Below are 19963 nucleotides of genomic sequence, written 5' to 3'. Positions count from 1 at the left end.
TGAGTTATAATAATGCTGTTGGCCGTGAGTTCAGTGTGAAGGAATCAGCAACGCACGTGGGAATAAGGTGTCTTTAAACAGAAACACACGTAAAACAAGGTTATGTATCGCTTGTTTGATGAAAATGTTGTGACCAGTAGCTCGTGGGAACCTAACCCTCTATATCCCTAGGAGCAAAGGTTCTGTATTCGCTAACTCACTCTTGGCAATGACTCTATAGAACATAAGTACCGCGAACAATGGGAATCAACTGTAAATGTGTGTGACCCGCAGTGACTGTAGGTTCAAAGGCCAAAAATGGAAGACACGAGTGGTGGGAGCTCTCCATTTAAGTGACAAATTCTGAATCCTTTAAGCTGGGCAATGTTTTCGGTTCCCTAGTTCAACCCCTTTATGGACAAGGATTCTTTCTAAAGCCTTTTTTTAAAAAATTTTATTTATTTATTTTTGGCTGCTTGGGTCTTCGTTGTGGTGCGCGGGCTTCTCATTGCAGTGGCTTCTCTTGTTGCGGAGCACAGGCTCTAGGCATGTGGGCTTCAGTAGTTGTGGCATGCGGCCTCAGTAGTTGTGGCTCGCAGGCTTTAGAGCGCAGGGTCAGTAGTTGTGTCTCACGGGCCTAACCGCTCCGCGGCATGTGGGATCTCCCCGGACCAGGGCTCGAACCCGTGTCCCCTGCATTGGCAGGTGGATTCTTAACCACTGCACCCCCAGGGAAGCCTTCTAAAGCATTTCTTAAAGCCTTGAAGAATCGGTATACTATTTGGAACACCAGATCTGGCCACCACCATATCACTTGATTCATACACTTTTTTTGCCCACATTTAATATTTCTAAAATCAGGAAACATCTTACACTTGTTTTATTTTATTTTAGCAAACAACCAAAACCTGTTCTCCCAAGGCAGTTACTGAATCCCTGGCGTGCCTTCCAATCCAGGGCCAGCAGACTGTTTCCATAAAGGACCAGGTAGTAAATGCTGTAGCCCTTGTGGGTCCCATGGTCTTTGCCACAGCTACTCAGCTCTGTCACTGTAGCCTGAAAGCAGCCACAGATAATATCTAAATGAACGAGCATGGCTGGGTTCCAGTAAAACTTTTTCATATAATTTTCATCTGTCACAAAATATTCTTTAGATTTTTTTGCAACCACTTAAAAGTGTAAAAAACAAAATGAAAAGACTTACAAACACCATTATTAGGTCAGATTTGCCCTGGAGGCCAGACTTTGCCAACCCCTGATTCATTCAGTGGCATCGTAGGATCAAAGGAATAAATTCAGCCACCTTGGTCTCTAGTGTCCCTGCTTGGATCAGAAGAGGCCTTTGGTCCTTAGCCAGTGGTGTCTGCCCCTTGTTACTCAGTGTTCCTTTTCTTTCAGAGGCTGAAATAAGGATTTAACTGCTTGATCTTGATGTAACCAGACAGTAAAGTTGGTAACTTATAAATATGAATTGGTTTAGGTTTTTACGTTGTTCCATGTAGCGTACATTTGCAAGAAGGATCTAGAAAATACTGGAAACAAAAGTAGCAAAAGTTCATACTTCTATATACAGTAACGTGCCAATGCATTTCACACATAACCCTTTCATTAGATTTCCTTTGTTCAGCAATGTTCTAATTATCCCTTTATCTTTAAGCTCTACTTTCTGCTTTTGCATTGTGTCATTTTTCTTTGTGTTTTTCACATGTACAACAGACCTTATTCACAAGAAGGCGGAGCCGCAATCTAGAACGAGGCTTGTAATACAAGGAAACTTAAACAGAGTGGAAATTAAATAAATTTAAGTACCAAAAAAAATAATCAGAAGGAAATTGAACCCATCTTGCTTAGCACAGCATCCAAACAACGTATTTTGAAGACTGAATATTCATCACTGACCAGAGATCAGTGACTGGTGTTGAATTTATTATAAAAATGGTGATGAAGAACGAATTAAAATGTAACCTCAGATAACAGTCAGATGCTGATGGATGGAGAGCAGGGGTGAGTGTTCAGAAATGCCCTTGGCTTTTCATGAGATGCTGAGCAGCCTGCTTCCCATCCCGGCCGCCAGCCCATTCCTGGGCACCTGGTGTGGCCCAGCTGCTCCAGCCCGTACCAGCCTAGACTCAGGGACCAGCTCTTTGAGGCCACAGGGGACATCCCTGCCGTCGTCAGGCAGCTGGGCCTCTGGAAGCAGAGCCAGAGGTGCCCATTTTGGCCTGGAGTCACCCTTGCAGGGAGCCCGCTTGCCTAGAATTTGCAGGCAGAGCTCACATGAGCAAGCAGCCCCATCAAGGCTTGTCTCCTGCTTCAGGGACACACTTGAATCCAGATTCCCACCTCCATGCGGGCTGGCCCTTGGCAGAGGACAGCAGTTTTTTTAAAATAAGGAATCAACAAAAGTTACCCCTTCCAGATGGCAGCTTTGCTGCTGCCGGTGGTAGTTCAGAGCCCCGTAACACCCTGCTAAGTTCCCCAAATGCCTCCTGTAGGCCAAGAATTTAGCTGATACATTGAGCGTACTCACAGCCAAGCTTTTGGCCAAAAAAAAAACCCTTTTGGTGAGTGTTTAAAATCCAGTCTTTTTAGGTATTTTTCTGATGGCACCTTTTTTTTTTTTATTGAAGTATAGTTGATTTACAATGTTGTGTTAATTACTGCTATACAGCAGAGTGATTCAGTTATATCTACATTCTTCTAATATTCTTTTCCATTATGGTTTATCATAGGATAGTTTTTTAATTAAATTATTTATTTATTTTTGTCTGCGTTGGGTCTTCGTTGCTGCGCGCAGGCTTTCTCTAGTTACGGCAAGCTGGGGCTGCTCTTCGTTGCGGTGCACGTGCTTCTCACTGCATGTGAGATCTTCCCGGACCAGGGCTCGAACCTGTGTCCCCTGCATTGGCAGGTGGATTCTTAACCACTGCACCACCAGGGAAGTCCTATCACAGGATATTGAATATAATTCCCTGTGCTATACAGTAGGACCTTGTTGTTTATCCATTCTATATATAAAAGCTTACATCTGCTAACCCCAACCTCCCATTCTACCCCTCCCCCAACCCCCTCCCCTTTGATAACCACCAGTCTGTTCTTTATGTCCATGATTCTGTTTCAGAGATAGGTTCATTTGTGTCATGTTTTAGATTCCACATATAAGTGATATCATATGGTATTTGTCTTCCTCTTTCTGACCTACTTCACTTAGTGTGATAATCTCTAGTTGCTTCCACGTTGCTGCAAATGGCATTATCCCATTCTTTTTTATGGCTGAGTAGTATTCCATTGTGTATGTATACATCACATCTTCTTTATCCGTTCATCTGTCGATGGACATTTAGATTGTTTCCATGGCTTGGCTATTGTGAATAGTGCTGCTATGAACATAGAGGTGCATGTATCTTTTTGAATTATAGTTTCGTCTGGATATATGCCCAGGAGTGGGATTGCTGGATCATATGGTAATTCTATTTTTAGTTTTCTGAGGAACCTCCATACTGTTTTCCACGGTGGCTGCACCAGCTTACATTCCCACCAACAGTGTAGGAGGGTTCTCTTTTCTCCACACTGTCACCAGCGTTTGTTATTTGCAGACTTTTTAATGATGGCCATTCTGACACATTTAAGGTGGTACCTCCTTGTAGCTCTGATTTGCATTTCTCTAATAATTAGTGATGTTGAGCATCTTATCATGTGCCTATTGGCTCTCTATATTTCTTCTTTGGAGAAAGGTCTGTTTAGTTCTTCTGCCCATTTTTCAATTGGGCTGTTTGTTTTTCTGTTGTTGAGTTGTACGAGCTGTTGGCATATTTTGGAAATAAAACCCTTGTTGGCTGCATCAGCCTGTAGGCTGTCTTTTCATTTTGTTTATGGTTTCGTTTGCTGTGCAAAAGCTTGTAAGTTTGATTAGGTCCCATTTGTTTATTTTTGTTTTTATTTCTATGCCTTGGGAGACTGACCCAAGAAAACATTGGTATGATTTATGTCAGAGAATGTTTTGCCTATGATCTCTTCTAGGAGATTTATGGTGTCCTGTCTTATGTTTGTCTTTAAGCCATTTTGAGTTTATTTTTGTGTATGGTGAGAGCATGTGTTCTAACTTCATCAGTTTACATGCGGCTGTCCAACTTTCCCAGCACCACTTGCTGAAGAGACCTTTTCCCATTGTATATTCTTGCCTCCTTTGTCAAAAATTAATTGACCATAGGTGTGTGGGTTTATTTCTGGGCTCTCTGTTCTGTTCCATTGATCCCATTGATCTCCCTAAGTCTGTTTTTGTGCCAATACCATGCTGTTTTAATTACTGAAGCTCTTTAGTATTGTCTGAAGTCTGGGAGGGTTATGCCTCCTGCTTTCTTCTTTTTCTTCAGGATTGCTTTGGCAATTCAGGGTCTCTTATGGTTCCATATGAATTTTAGGATTATTTGTTCTAGTTCTGTGAAAAATGTCATGGGTAATTAATTTGATAGGGATCACATTAAATCTGTGGATTGCTTTGGGTAGTATGGCCATTTTAACAATATTAATTCTTCCAATCCAAGAGCATGGGATATCTTTCCATCTCTTTGAATCATCTTCAGTTTTTTTTATCAGTGTTTTTATAGTTCTCAGAGTATAAGTCTTTCACCTCCTTGGTCAGGTTTATTCCTAAGTATTTTATTTTAGGGGGTGAGATTGCTATGGCTAGGACTTCCAGTACTACGTTGAATCGAAGCGGTGAGAGTGGGCATCCTTGACTTGTTCCAGATTTTAGCATGAAGGCTTTCAGCTTTTCACCATTGAGTATTACATTGGCTGTGGGTTTGTCATAAATAGCTTTTATTATCTTGAGATGTGTTCCCTCTATACCCACTTTGGTAAGAGTTTTTATCATGAATGGATGTTGAATTTTGTCAAATGCATTTTCTGCATCTATTGAGATGATCATGTGGTTTTAGTCTTTTGTTGATATGATATCACATTGATTGATTTGCATCTGTTGAACCATCCTTGTGAACCTGGGATGAATCCCACTTGGTTGTGGTGTATGATCTTTTTTTATGTGTTGTTGGATTCAGGTACCTTTTTTTATTGAGATATAACTGACATAACATTGTGTAAGTTTAAGATGTCCAATATATTGTTTTGATACATTTATATATTGCAAAATGATTACCACCATAGCATTAGCTAACACCTATCATGTCACGTAATTATCATTCCTTTTTTGTGGTAGGAACAATTAAGACCTAGTCTGTTAGCAACTTTATAAAACAGTATTGTTGTCACTGTGGTGTGCATTAGATCTCTAGGACTTATTTATCTACTGGTTGCAAGTTTGTACCTTCAAACAACATCTCCCTAAGTCCCCCATTCCCCTGGTAACCATTCTTCTACTCTGTTTTTAAGAGTTTGGCTTTTATAGATTCTACATATAAATGAGATCATAGAATATTTGTCTCTCTCTGTCTGACTTATCTCACTTAGCATAATGCCCTCACAGTCCATTAGTGTTGTTGCAAATAGCAGAATTTAGTCCTTTCTCATGGCTGAAAAATATCTCAGTGTGTGTGTGTGTGTGTGTGTGTGTGTGTGTGTGTGTATCACACCTTCATCCATTCATCCGTTGACACTTAGGTTGTTTCCATATCTTGGCTGTTGTGAATAATGCTGCAGTAAATATGAGAGTGCACATATCTCTTTGATATCCTGTTTTCCTTTCCTTCAGCTATATACCCAGGAGTGGAGTTGCTGGATCATAGGTTAGTTCTAATGTTTTGAGGAACCTCCATACTGTTTTTCATAGTGGCCAAACCACTTTGCATTCCCACCAACAACAGTGCACAAGGGTCCCCTTTTCTTCACATCCTCACTAGCACATATCTCTTGTCTTCTTGGCGATAGCCATTCTAACAGGTGTCATCATCTGATATCAGTGAGTTGATATTTCATTGTGCTTTTGATTTACATTGCCCTGGTTAATGATCTGGAGCATCCTTTCATGTACCCGTTGGCCATTTGGATGTCTTCTTTGGGAAAATGTCTATTCAGCCCCTCTGCCCATTGTTTAATCAAATTGTTTATTATTGAGTTATATGAGTTTTTAATATATTTTGGATATTAATCCCTTATCTAATATATGAAGATACTGTCTCCTATTCTGTCGTTTGCCTTTTCATTTTTTTTTTTTTTTGATTCTTTTGCTCTGCAAAAGCGTTTTAGCTTGATGTAGTCATACTTGTTGAACTTTGGTGTCATGTCTAAAAAAATCATTGCCAAGACCCGTGTCAAGGAACTTCTTTCTTATGTTTTCTTCTATGATTTTTATGGTATCAGGTCTTACGTTTAAGTCTTTAATCCATTTTGAGTTCATTTTTGTGAGTGGTGTAAGATAGGGGTCCAGTTTTAGTCTTCTGCATGTGGTTATCCAGTTTTCCCAACACCATTTGTTGAAGAGACTATGCCTTCCCCATTGAGCATTCTTGGCTCCCTTGTCAAATGTTTGTTAGTTGATCAAAAATGCAGAGGTTTATTTCTGGGCTCTCCTTCTGGTCTGTAAGTCTACGTATGTATTTATTTGCCAGTATCTTACTGTTTTAATTACTATGGTTTTGTAGAAAAGTTTGAAATCAGGAAGAGTGATGTCTCTGACTCTTCTTCTTTCTCAAGATTGCTTTGGCTATTTGAAGTCTTTTGTGGTTCCATACAAGTTTTAGGATTGTTTTTTCTACTTCTATGAAAAATGCCATTGGAATTTTGATAGGGATTGTGTTGAATCGGTACATGGTTTTGAGTAGTATGGACATTTTAACAATATTGTCCTTTGATTCATGACCATGGGATGTCTTTCCATTTGTTTGTGTCTTCTTCAGCTTCTTTCATCATGGTCTTGTAGTTTTCATCGTAAAGATCTTTCACTTCTTTGGTTAAATTTATTCCTAAGTATTTTATTGTTTTGAAGCTATTGTGAATGGGATAGTTTTCTTTTTCATATGTTTCACTGTTAATATATAGAAATGCAACTGACTTATGTATGTTAATTTTGACCTCTGCAACTTTATTGAATTTGTTAATTAGTTCCAACATTTTGGGGGCTTTGTATTTAGGATTTTCTGTATATAAGATCATATCTGCAAACAGAGGTAATTTTACTTATTCTTTCCTGACTTGGATGCCTTTTATTTCTTTTTCTTTACTAATTGTTCTAACTAGGATTTCCAGTACTATATTGATTAAGAGGTGTGAGAGTGGGCACCCTTCTCTTGTTCCTGATATTAAATGAAGAAAAGCTGTCAGTCTTTCTCCATTGAGTATAATGTTAGCCCTGAATTTGTCGTATATGGCCTTTATTTCATTGAGGTATGTTCCCTCAATACCCAATTTGTTGAGGGTTTTTATCATGCAAGGATGTTGTATTTTGTCAGATGCTTTTTCTACATTTATTGAGATGATTATATAATTTTTATTTTTAATTCTGTTAATGTAGTGTATTTATTTATTTATGTTGAACCATCCTTGCACCCCAGGGGTAAATCCCACTTGGTCATGGTGTATAATCCTTTTACTGTAATGTTGAATTTCATTTGCTAATCTTTTGTTGAGAATTTTTGCATCTATATTCATCAGGGATATTGGCTTATAGTTTTCTTTGGCTTTGGTGTCAGAGTAATGCTGGCCTGGTAAAATGAGTTTGGAAGTATTCCTCCTTCTTCAGTTTTTAGGACAAGTTTGAGGAAGATTGACATTAATTCTTCTCTAAATGTTTGGTAGAATTTGCCAGTGAAGCCAGCTGGTCCAGGGTTTTCTATATTTGGAGATTTTTGATTACTGATTCAGTCTCCTTACCAGTTATTGGTGAGTTCAGATTTTCTGTTTCTTCCTGATTCAGTCTGAGCAGGTTGTGTGCTTCTAGGAGTTTATCCATCTCTTCCAGGTTACCAGACTCGTTAGCATATTATTGTTCTTAGTAGTCTCTTATGATCCTTTGTATTTCTGTAGTATCAGTTGTAATGTCTCCTCTTTCATTTCTGATTTTACTTGAGTCTTCTCTCTTTTTTTCTTAGTCTACCTAAAGGTTTGTCAGTTTCATTTATCTTTTAAAAAAACCCAACTCTTTCTTAGTTTCATTTTTTTTTTCCTATTGTTTTCCTGGTCTCTATTTCATCTATTTCCATTCTGATCATTGTCATTTCCTTCCTTCTGCTAACTTTGGATATAGTTTGTCCCTTTTTTCTCCTGGTTTCTTGAAGTGTAAATGTAGGTTATTTATTTGAGAGCTCTCTATCTTCTTAATGTATGCATTTATCACCATAAACTCCCTCTCAGAACTGCTTTTACAGCATCCCATGGATTTTGGTATGTTGTGTTTCCGTTTTTATTTGTTTTGAGATATTTTTAAAATTTCTTCTTTGACCAGTTTGTTATCCAGGAGTGTGTTGTTTAATTTCTACATATTTGTAGATTTTCCAGCTTTCCTCTTGTTGAACTCTAGCTTCATACTATTGTGGCCAGAAAAGATACTTGGTATAATTTCATTCTTCTTAAATTTGCTGAGACTTATCTTGTGTTCTCCCACATGGTCAATCCTGGAGAATGTTCCATGTGCACCAGAGATGAATGTATATTCTGCTGCTGTTGGATGGAATGTTCTCTTAATGTCTAGTATATGGTTCAAGTCCCATGTCTCCTTATTCTGTCTGGACAATCTGTTCATTGCTGAAAGTAGGGTGCTTAAGTCCTTTACTATTATTGGATTGTCATATATTTCCCCCACCAGATATGTATTTGCTGAATATATTTAGGTGCTCTGATGTTGCATGTGTGTGTGTGTGACACACACACACACTCTTATGTTTTCTTGATGAATATACCCCCTTTATCATTATATATTGACTTTCTTTGATGCTTGTTACCATTTTTGGCTTAAAGTCTATTTTGTCTGGAATAAATATAGTTACTCCCACTTTCTTTTCGATTCTACTTGCATGGAACATCTTTTTCCATTCTTTCACTCTGAGCCTATGTGTGTCCTTAAAGCTGAAGTGAATCTCTTGTAGGTAGCATATAGTTGGGTCTTGATATTTTACCCATCCAGCCACTCTGTGTCTTTTGCCAGTGAATTCAGTACATGTACATTTAGAGTTGTTATTGGTATGTAGGGACTTAGTAATGCCATCCAGTTCATTGTTTTCTGGTTGCTTTGTATTTTCATTGTTTCTTTTTCCTCTGTTTCTGCTTACCTTTGTAAATTGGCATTTTCCATTTTGGTATGCCTGTTTCCCTTTTCTTTATCTCTTGTGCATCTACTCTAGGTTTTTTGGTTTGTGGTTATCACGAGGCTTACATAAGACATTGCATAGATAAAACAGTCCATTTTAAGTTCATAGCAACCTAACTTCAGTTGTCTACACAGGCTACCCCCTTTTATATTTCTGACGTCATTATCTAATTTTTTTATATTGTGTATTTAACAAATTATAGTCACTATAATTATTTTTGATACTCTTTTACTTTGACCTTTATAGTATAGTTAAGTGGTTAACATACCATCCTATTACAGAATTAGGATTTTCCAAGTCTGACTGTATATTTACCCTTACCAGTGTCTTGCATACTCACATCTTTTCATGTCACTGATTAGCATATATTCATTTCAGCTTGAAGTACTCCTTTCAGCATTTCTTTCAAGGGGGGGGGGTCTAGTGGTAATGAACACCCTCAGCTTTTGTCTGTTTTGGAAAGTCTTTTTCTCCTATGTATTTGAAAGATAATTTTGCCAGATAGTTTTTGGCTGGCAATTTTTTTCTTTCAACACTTTGAATATGTGATTCTACTCTCTCCTGGCCTGTAGGGTTTCTGTTGGGAAATCTTCTGATAGCCTAACGGAAGTTCCTTTGTAGGTTACAATCTTTTTTCCCCTGGCTATTTTTAGATTTATTTTTGATGTATGACAGTTTCATTATAATGTGTTTTAGAGTAAGCCTCTTTGCATTGACAAAACAGAGTGAACTATTAACCTTGTGAACTTGGATGTCCATTGTTCTCCCCAGGTTTGGGAAGTTCTTGGCTATTTCTTTAAATAAATTTTCTGCCCCATATCCCTCTCTTCTCCTTCTGGAATCCTGATTTTTCTAATGTTAGGTTTTTTGATGGAATCCCTTAGATCACATAGGCTTTCTTCACTCTTTTTCATTCTTTTTTCTTTGTTCTCCTTTAATGTGGGTATTTTGAAATCTTCTGACTCACTAATTCTTTCTTCCTTTTGCTCTGCTTTACTGCAGATGCTCTCTATAGCATTCTTCACTTCGTTCCATGAGCTCCTCAGCTCCAGAATTTCTGCTTGGTTCTTTTTTATGATTTGTGTTTCTTTGGTAAATTACAATTTTGAGCCTGTATTTTTTTCATGATTTTGTTGAATTGTCTTCGAGTTTTCTTGTAGCTCACTGAGTTTGTGCAAAACAGCAATTCTTGAATTTAGCTAGATTGCAAAAGTCCATGCCTTTGAGCTCAGTTATTAGAGAATTATCTTTTGGCGATGACATGTTTTCTTGATTTTTCATATTCCTTGTAGTTTTGCGTTGCTTTTCTTTTGCACTTGAAGCGGCAGATACTGTCTTCAATTATTGCTAGTTGCCTTCAGACGGGATGGTCTGTTCATTGGTGCTCTTACTATCTGGGGTTTTTCTGCCTTTGTGTGGATACATCTGTTCCACTCTGTTTTGCTTCTCATTGTGGCAGAATTCTTCAGCTTTTATGTCTTTTCTGGTTCTTACAACTCCCCAGGCTGGCTACTAGATACCTCTTTTTGTTTTCCAGAAAGTGGCACCACTGTAGCTCAAGTTTGTGGTTTCTCATTAGCCCACAGATCCTGGCCTGTTTTCTGAGCACACTTCCTGTCTACTGCAGCTCACTCTTGCCACCACACTCAGGAGTGTGCACAAGATGCCAGCTGCAGAGTCGGGGGAGGTATGAGTGTAGCACTCAGGGATTGGGGGGTACCTGTGGACCCTCTAGGGAGATCCCCAGGTGTAGTATTCCCAGAGGCTCAGGGTAGACCTTAATGGGTATGTCCCTTTAATGCCCTTGGATATTCTTATCTGTCTCTTTCCCAATCTCCTCCCTCCTCCTCCCAGTCATGGAAGTCCCACCTCAGTACTCTGGCTGCCACTGGTTTCTCCAGCTGTATCCTGCAACACGAGGGTAGCCAAGCACTCACTCACCACTCTCCTTTTCTCCTGTGGGAGAGCTTGCTGCCACCTGATAATTTGGCCCCATGCAGTGTCACCAGGGGTTGGGACAGTGCTGGTAAAGTTCTTTCCTCTCCAATACTTCCAAACTCATTTAGTTGTATTGCTCCAGGGGTGTGCAGGAGTCGCCCCTTGGGAAGGCTGATTTTCTGCAATTTCTCCCTTGTCAGTGGGTATCTGCCCAGGTCAGCAGTCTCCAGGTATTTTCCTGACCATGGCAAGAGGGGTTGGGACAGGTTCACTGCTCCACTGGTTTCAGAGCCCATGCCAAAGTCTGTCTGCCTATTACCAGATGCACAGATGGGCAAGACTCCTCCCCAGGTCCCTTTGCACATGGGGCCGGATCCCAGAGCTCCACAAAGGTGCTTTTGTTCATGGATAGATGACTAAGTCTTTGTTGAAAAGGGGGGATTGTCAGCATCATGCTGTCATGATGCTGACAGTACTCTTTTATGGTCTCTTGCTGATACTTCCTCTCCCAGTTGCCTCTAGGAGGCCTTCAGGACTCTTCCTAAACTCAGCCTCTAGTAGAGCCTGCCAGGAGCACTCAGCGGAGTAGCCTCACTGCAGGGCCTGGGTTTTCAAAGGGAATCCACGAGCAAATAGTCTAACCTTGTTGTTAAAGGTACATTTTCTTCTGGGTGTAGAAACAAATGCTACTAAGTTGAGGGGGTGTTGTTACCAGCACATTTTGCTGAGACGCCACCAGCCAGAGAGAAGCAGTCCTGCATGGCCACGGGGCCCCATCCTGTGCACACGCCAGCATCTTCCACACTAGCCCGCACTGGGTGGAGGTTGTGGGTTTTGAATGAAGCCCAGACTCGAATATCATCACTGTGCATCATTTTCCAGCATTCAGAAGGCTACTGCTAGAACACCTGGGGTAAACAGTTGCTAGCCGTTTCTATTACTGTTACAGTATTTAGAGTTGAAGCTGTGTATCTTTTGCCCCTAATGCTATCAATATATCTGGCTAAAATTCTGATCTTTGCAAATAAAGCTTCAAACCTCCCAATGCTCAATTCAAGCCAAAGCTCCATCCTCGTGAGGTGAAAGTTCTGGAGTCAGCAGCTAACTTATGACATGGGCTTGCTGTTGAAAACCCGTGGGACCCTACCCAGAGGAGAGGCTGTTATCATTCAGTTGCTCCGTCACTGCTCACTGATTGTGTAATCTTGGAACAGCAGTGCCGAACCCTCCCTGCGTGCCCCTCCCTCCAAGAGACTGCAGCTCACGGTGGGAGCAGGGCCCAGCTACTGGCCTGCCACAGGCGATGACTCAGTGGAGAGAGTGGGGAACAGGCACCGACCGAGCCTGATAGCTTCAGTGTCGAACAAGCGAAGTGCCACCAGTCACCCTGTGACCTTGTCAGGCTCCTCTGCCACCCTAACAGCTGTGGCCCTGACATCGGGCTCTGGATAAATCATGCTGAGCGTCCAGCTAGACTTCTAGGATCCCAACAGATGCATCTTGTACAGAATGAAAAGTCAACGCAGGACTTTCTTTGATTCCTAATAATATGGACTCTTATTACTGATTATAATTAGGGTTCTTGACTCTCCTTCTAGCCTAGAATTAACCAACCTTCCAGGCTGTGACCGTGGGGCCTGCCTGCCCCCAACCAACCCTCTGTACCTGGGGCAGAGGACAGGATGGCGCCTGGTGAGGGCACATGCATCATACCTGGCTGTCCCCACGTTTCCGGGCTCCTCCGGGCTCCTCCGGGCTCCGGCAGAGGTGCCGCCTGCCTTGCATCAGGCTGACACACGTGTGTAACGTGACCGTTAGACACTTCGCTGTGACACAGCAGTGTGGCTCAGGAACCGGTATCTGTTCTGATGGGTCAACATCTCTGCCGACCCAACAGCATGTGACTCCCCGGCTCTCAGGACCTAGTCCCCACCACCTCATGCTCTGACCACCTGCAGCCTCGCCCTACCCGTGCCTTGTTTTTTCCAGGAGGGGTGGTGCCCTCGTACCAACCTCAGCAACAGGCCAACTCAGACATTCGCCAAGGGCCAGGGACCCCTAGGGCCCGGCACACTGGCAGCGCACTGTGGGTCAGCAGGCAGGTCTTGCAGCCTGGCCCAGAGTGGCCCTTGTCCTCCTCGCCCAGTGACCGGGGGTTCCTGGCTTCGATTCTCAGATGATCCCTGACCCCAGCAACTGCAGCCGTTGGCTCAGGCCCTGCTGGGTTGGGATCTTCAGAGGTTTGCAGCCCTCCCAGGGCAGACAGGGCAGGCAGGCTTGTGAGGCAGCCAGTGCCTTCTGCTAGCTGCTGGGGCCTCCAGGCATCTTGGCCAGTTAGTGGTAATGGGGGGGGGGTCCCCTCTCCAGGTGTTCGCAGGGTCAGAGGCCCAGCCCTGGCCTTCCAGGCTGACCCCATGTGCCCCAGGAGAGCCACCCCCCCATCCCTCAGCAGCTGACAGCTATTATGAACAGAAGCCCTGGGTATAGCTCATGACTGGAAATGAGCTGCTTTCCCAGTCCATGGAACGTGGACCAGAGATGGGCGGGAAATGCCAGCCCCCCAGTTAATATGCAGGGTCTGTGAGTAGCGTCTGGGACACCTAACCCCCAGCCAAGCTGCCAGGAAAAACAGCCGAGCCCCTGGCCCTGGTCTCTCTCCATCTGGTCCAGTTCCCCAGCATCTCCTAGGCAATACTCGTGTGGGTGGTTAAAGCTGGGGCAGGGGACCTGTCCCCATTTACAGGCTCACAGAGGTGCTCCCCCGCACACTGCCTCAGGTTCACGGACTGATTTCCTCTGCTCCTTACCTCTCGCTGTATATGGGAATCTGCAGGCAGTGCTGTCACCTGTTTACAAGCATAAACCCTTAAGTGGCCCTGGCCCTGCAGGTAATGTGTCAGGGAATGTCAGCCAACAGGCTCCGCCTCACACGCTTCCCGCTGCCCTGAACCCCCTGAGCGACCCCACACTTGCTCCCTGAGTGCCACACGGCCCAGCTCCACCCCCCTCGGGTCGTATGCCAAGGCCACCTTGGCACCATGACCTTCCTCCTCACCCCTGCCCGCACCTCAGACGCTCTGAGCACCAGGTGCCTCCGTCTCTGGATCGAGCCAGTCCCAGCCCCGGAGATGTGCAGGCTGTGGCTGCCAAGCAGAGCTGTCCTATGGGGGGCTAATGTGGCCTAGAAACTTGGATGTCAACCCTCGGGTTAAAATTTTAAGAGGGAAAAACATCCTCCTTCACAGCCCTGAAGGGGGCCACCCAGAGGGACCTCGGGGGCAGCAGCAGGGGCAGAGATCAGGACGAACTTAAACTAGGTCCCTCGGCCGGTGCCACTGAAGGGCGTGACCCGCGGTCCACGGTGAGACTCGTTTGTGGTACCACATCTGGAGAGCAGGACCCAGTGTGGCTTTTAGCTCTCGCAGCCACCGGCCCACCACCGGAAACAATTAAGAAACTTGCCACCCCAAGTCTGTTTCAAGACTCTCTTTCCAGGAAAGGCCAAACACAAAGTTCCCCCACCCCACATTTTTATAGAAGGCAGGCCTGAGGACCAGGTTACACAAAGATGACCCAGAGCAGGTCTTGCAAGCTGTGTCCCAGTTTGCAGAGAAGAGTGATGGTTGAAGGAGTTTGGAAAGAGAGAGCGCATGATTGAGAATTGGCATCTGTTCAGCACTTAACTGCATGCCAGTTCACTGATTCAACCTCTGCTGCACCCCTCTGCAGCCGATACTCTCATGGCCCCCATTTTAGAGATGGGGAAACTGAGGTGTATCATTCACTAAGCAGGCACAAGTGTGTCTGAACAAGCCCACAGCAGATGGTGCCTGGTGCCGTTTCCCAGCTTATTTGGCCCCAACTTCCTGTGGGTACAGAAAAGTCAGTCCTTGGACCTACCTAGGGAGATAGCAGTCTACAGACTGAGGGCATATTCAGGCACAAACAGAAGCACCAGGTATATCTCCCAGTGAGTTTTTCTGGAGAGTCCCGGTTTGTATCAAAGGCCTTTACCACACAGTTACTTACTATGCGGCTCAATTTAAGCCTGCTAATTGTTTTGGGTTTTTTTTTAATCCTGAGGGAAAGTTACAGATCTTCACTTAATAAAGTGAAAAACACTTTATTAAGATGACAGTTATGACATGTAATGTTCATGTTGTCTGCTTTAATACAGTGGGAAATGACCAAAAGTCATTTTTCCCATGATAGGATACAGAATTAACTAAAGAAAAATTAGAATGTATACTTTCTGATTTGAAAGTATATTCCTAGTAAAGAGACTAGCACCCAGTAATGCGATACTGCATTTGTGGGTTGGTTTGGTTTTTTTTTTAACCTTACAGAATTGGGAGGAGTTCCGGTCCAGGAGGATAGGAAAGGTCCTTGGGTCACAGAGTAGGGAAAATGGCTGGACAGGCGGAAAGACATAGACGTTTTCCTTGATGTTTTCATGTTCTCCAGGTGGCTGAGAATGGATGAATGGATAAAGACGATATTATGTATCATCTTTATCCATATACACACAAACACACACATAACGGCATATGACTCAGACATGAGAATGAAGAAAACCCCACCATTTGCAACAACATGGATGGACCTAGAGAGCATTATGCTAAGTGAAATAAGTCAGACAGAGAAAACTCATGCTATATGATCTCACTTATATGTGGCATCTAAAAAAGCAAACTAATAGAGACAGAAAGTAGAATGGTGGTTACCAGAAGGTGGGGGAAATGAGGAGGTGTTGGCCCAAGAGTATAAACTTCTAGTTATTAAGAGGAGTAAGTTCTGGTGATCTAGTGTACAGCATGGTGACTACAGTAATAGCGCTGTACTATACACGCAAAAGCTACTACGTGAGTGGATCTTAAAACTTTCATCACAAAAGAGAAATGGTAGTTAACGTACCTTGATAGAGGTGTTCATCATTTTGCAATATTATAAGTGTATCAAATCTACTACCCCTTTACACCTTAAACTCACACAAAGTTGTATGTCAGTTATATCTTAATAAAGCTCCCCAGCTCAGGACTGGGAGCCTGAAGGAAGGAGGACACTGGCAAGATGAGGCCAGGGGGCTGCCGGTGGAAGTCTGGCTCCCCCTGCGGCCACAGCTCCATCGGCAGGGCCCAGACAGGCCTCGAGGGGGGCGCAGCACCTGGCCTTACAAGCTGGGCAAGGCCCAGCGCCAGGACCCAAAGCTACTACACGCGGGTGTTTGCCCCACCCAATTCACACATTTGTAAATGAGAATTGGATGAGAGCAAGTCAGTGACCCTGCCGCTATGAACTCCGTTACTGGCCCCGTTGCTGCTGATATATTTAAGACTCAACAATGACACAGCTCCTGTTTGAATCTGTTTTGCACGAAAGAGCTACTACATGCAGCGGACGTTGAGCATCCTTCCTCCTCCCCCAAGACGGATGACTTAAGTCATGTTAATAAAGCAGCTTCGTAGACACGGTGGGATTTGTGAATGTTGCTCTGAGCTTACGCCAGAGTTAGGACTCAGAGGGGCCCGGAGACAAGGTGGGAATCAGGCCTTGATGTCACAGCCCCTCTGTCTGTCTGTTGCAGCTGGTGAGCGACTTGCTGGAATTTTGCTTCTATACCTTCCGGGAGTCCCAGGCCCTGAAAGTGGAGTTCCCAGCGATGCTGGTGGAGATCATCAGCGACCAGCTGCCGAAGGTGGAATCCGGGAACGCTAAGACCCTTTACTTTCACAGGAAGTGACGGGAGACATCTCACCAGAAGAACTTTGCCTTAAGTTTCTCCGTGTTACTACACACCCACGAAGGACCCAAGAAAATCATATTTTTGACACGTGATGGTTGATTCCTTGTTCAGCAGTTGCTCAAGTTGAAAATCATGTCAAGGGTTGGGAGGCAGGAGGGCAGGGTGACGTGGATTTGGCGAGACCTGCACAGTCTGAAAGGTTCTTCCCTCTCCAACCCCCAGCACTTAGAAACACGTTCCTGTTCCTCTGGATGAAAAGCCATATCTAGTCAATAACTCTCTGATTTTGATATTTTAACAGATGGAAGTTTTAACTATGCCATGTAGTTTCTGGGATCGTTCGCTTGTTTTAAAAGGGTTCAAGGACTAACGAACTTTTTCAAGCTCACCCTTGGTTTGCACATAAAGCGTATAGTCAATATGGGGCATTAATATTCTTTCGTTATTTAAAAAAAACAAAAACACAAAAAAATATATACAGATTCCTGTTGTGTAATAACGGGGCACGTGGAGTGGACTAGCGACCCCCTGGGGGCACCGCTTCGCCCACGTCTTTCTGCATCACTGGTATCCACACCCTCTAGCCTCCATTTATTATTTAATTAGAACGGATAAGATGTTCAAACAAATGCCTTGGTTTCAATTTCTAGTATCTATTGTGTTGGCTTTACCAATAATTTTTGCAGTCTTTTGCTGTGCTGTACATTACTGTATGTATAAATTGTGAAGGACCTAAAATAAGGTATAAGGAACTTTTGTAAATGAGACACATACAAAAAAAAAAAAACTTTAATGGTTAATAGGATGAATGGGAAAGTATTTTTGAAAGAATTCTATTTTGCTGGAGACTATTTAAGTACTATCTTTGTCTAAACCAACAAGGTAAAAAAAAAAATTTTTTTTTTGTAAAGTGAAACGTTCTGCATGCATCATGAACCGTTTACAGTGTATTTAAGAAAGGGAAAGCTGTGCCTTTTTTAGCTTCATATCTAATTTACCATTTTACAGTCTCTGTTGTAAATAACCACACTTAAACCTCTTCGGTTGTCTTTAAGCCTTTCTACTTCTTCTGTACTTTCGTTTCGTCCTTGGTCTCCCGCTTGGGGTGTTCGTGGGACTTGAGCACGTTTTCCGGCTTCGGCTCCATCCTCCTTCCACCGGGGACGGCGCGCTGTGGTGTCTGCAGCTCCTTGAAGGCGACATTCGATGACACCCCCCCCCACCCCGAGAGGATGTCCGGGGAGTGCAGCAGCTCTAGGAAAGCTGCCTCTTTTCCATTTTCCTCAAGAAGCAGAATCAGCTTTAGGGGAGAGAGAGAGACTGGAAATGCGATGGCTCAGAGAGCGTATCCTCATCCCATTTTAGAAAATCTAAATTTTCTCCTTTGGGGGGGAAAGAATTCCATGCACGCGCTACGTCTGCAAAAGGTGAAATGTTCACTTCTGGTCTCAGAAGGGGTTGTTGCACTCCTGGCACTGGTCATGGGAACACGGAGGTCATGGCAGGAGGCATTGGGAAGGTGTGTGTGGGCACGGCACGGTTCAGTCAGAATGGCGAGGAGACTGCACGATGATTAGAGGGTTTTTAGATTTTTAAAAGGTAGGTTTTAAAAATGAATTTTATACGTAAACTGTTTTGGAAAAAAAAACAAACTACAGATCATAGAAGCAAGACAGTGGCACTAAAATTTTTAATTCACTAATCTGTTTGGCACTGATGCAATTTATGGCTTTTTCTCTTGCCCCAAATCACAAACATATATATCTTTGGGGAAACTTAACAATATGATTGCACTAAATACTTTGAATAGAGGCCAAAATTAATCTTTTAAAAGTGATGATAATCATCAGGTACTCAGTGAAATCGTATTCTTTTCCAAAACCTAAAAGCTGTAGCTGGAGAAGCCCAAGGCCGGGAGATGGCAGCATTGGGGTCAACACTTTTCTCCAGGGTTCACCATGCAGGCAACATTACCATGTCTTTCAGAAGACACCTGCCTTATGCAAGGGGAAACCTGTGAAAGCTGCACTCAGAGGGAGGAGTTTCTCTTACATAATTTGCAGTTTCAAGAATTTAATTTTTACGCAGATCTTTAAATACAGTCAACTTACATGCACAGCGATATGAAAGCCACACTTGGAAGGTGATAAATACACAGCATGCAGACTGGGAGTTTCTAGAAAAGAAATGGCTTCACAAGAGCAGCTTTTAGCTCAGACTGACGTTTTATGAAATCGGAATCTTGACGTAACCAGGTTTGGGATGGAGACGGTCTGCATCAGCTTTTTGTATTAACGAAGTTACTGGCTCTTTGTGTGTCTCCAGGTAACTTTGCTTGATTAAACAGCAAAGCCATATTCTAAATCCACTGTTGAATGCCTGTCCCAGTCCAAATTGTCTGCTCTTATTTTTGTACCATATTGCTCTTAAAAATCTTGGTTTGGTACAATTCATAATTCACCAAAACGTCTTCATATAATTAAAAAAGACACTAAATTAGTTTAAAATGAAGCAATTTATATCTTTATGCAAAAACATATGTCTGTCTTTGCAAAGGACTGTAAGCAGATTACAATAAATCCTTTACTTTAATCACTTGTTGTTTTGCAAACGGTTCATTTGAACATCTGTAGGAACACGTGGATTTTGTGCCCTTTTAAACCTGGATTATATGCCCTTCTGCCTACATCCAAGATGGACTCACCATTTTATCCCCCATGTTAGAAAGCCCTGTGTAATCCACATATTAATTATCCTCTTTTGGGACGGGTTAGATGTCCTGTTCCTTACTGCTGATATTTGGTTCACTGAAATACCCCATAACAATTTTGTAACAATAACTACTACTGACGTAGCCACTAAATGCTATAGGTACATTGCCTCATGTATCTTCGCAACCACACGGAAGCTTGTTCATTTTACAGACTTCGAGACTCACCTGAGTAGACCAGATGCCCCGTCTCATTGCCAGGTCTTCCTCCACACAGTGGAGCCTTGCTCTCACCCCAGGTCCTCTTGGACTATCAAGAGACTCCATTCCCAC

The 19963-nt window shown here is 42.9% G+C and overlaps 1 protein-coding gene across 2 annotated transcripts in view; it reads left to right on the top strand.

The window, feature by feature from the left end:
* Nucleotides 1–17682, top strand: part of NR3C2 (nuclear receptor subfamily 3 group C member 2) — a 384333-nt gene extending 366651 nt beyond the window's left edge. The window contains exon 9 of one of the 2 annotated variants that reach the window (XM_028491751.2): nt 16762–17682. In XM_028491751.2, the coding sequence (XP_028347552.1) occupies nt 16762–16917 (156 nt within the window). In that variant the 3' untranslated portion in view covers nt 16918–17682. The remainder of the gene's footprint in view (nt 1–16761) is intronic. The other variant, XM_024126638.3, reaches the window with a different exon arrangement.
* The last annotated feature ends 2281 nt before the right edge of the window (nt 17683–19963 follow it).

Source organism: Physeter macrocephalus, chromosome 7 (assembly GCF_002837175.3).
Source record: "Physeter macrocephalus isolate SW-GA chromosome 7, ASM283717v5, whole genome shotgun sequence".
In the NCBI taxonomy this organism is placed as follows: Eukaryota; Metazoa; Chordata; class Mammalia; order Artiodactyla; family Physeteridae; genus Physeter; species Physeter macrocephalus.
Note: the sequence above shows the minus strand (reverse complement) of the source record. Positions and strands in the feature narration are given on the sequence as shown.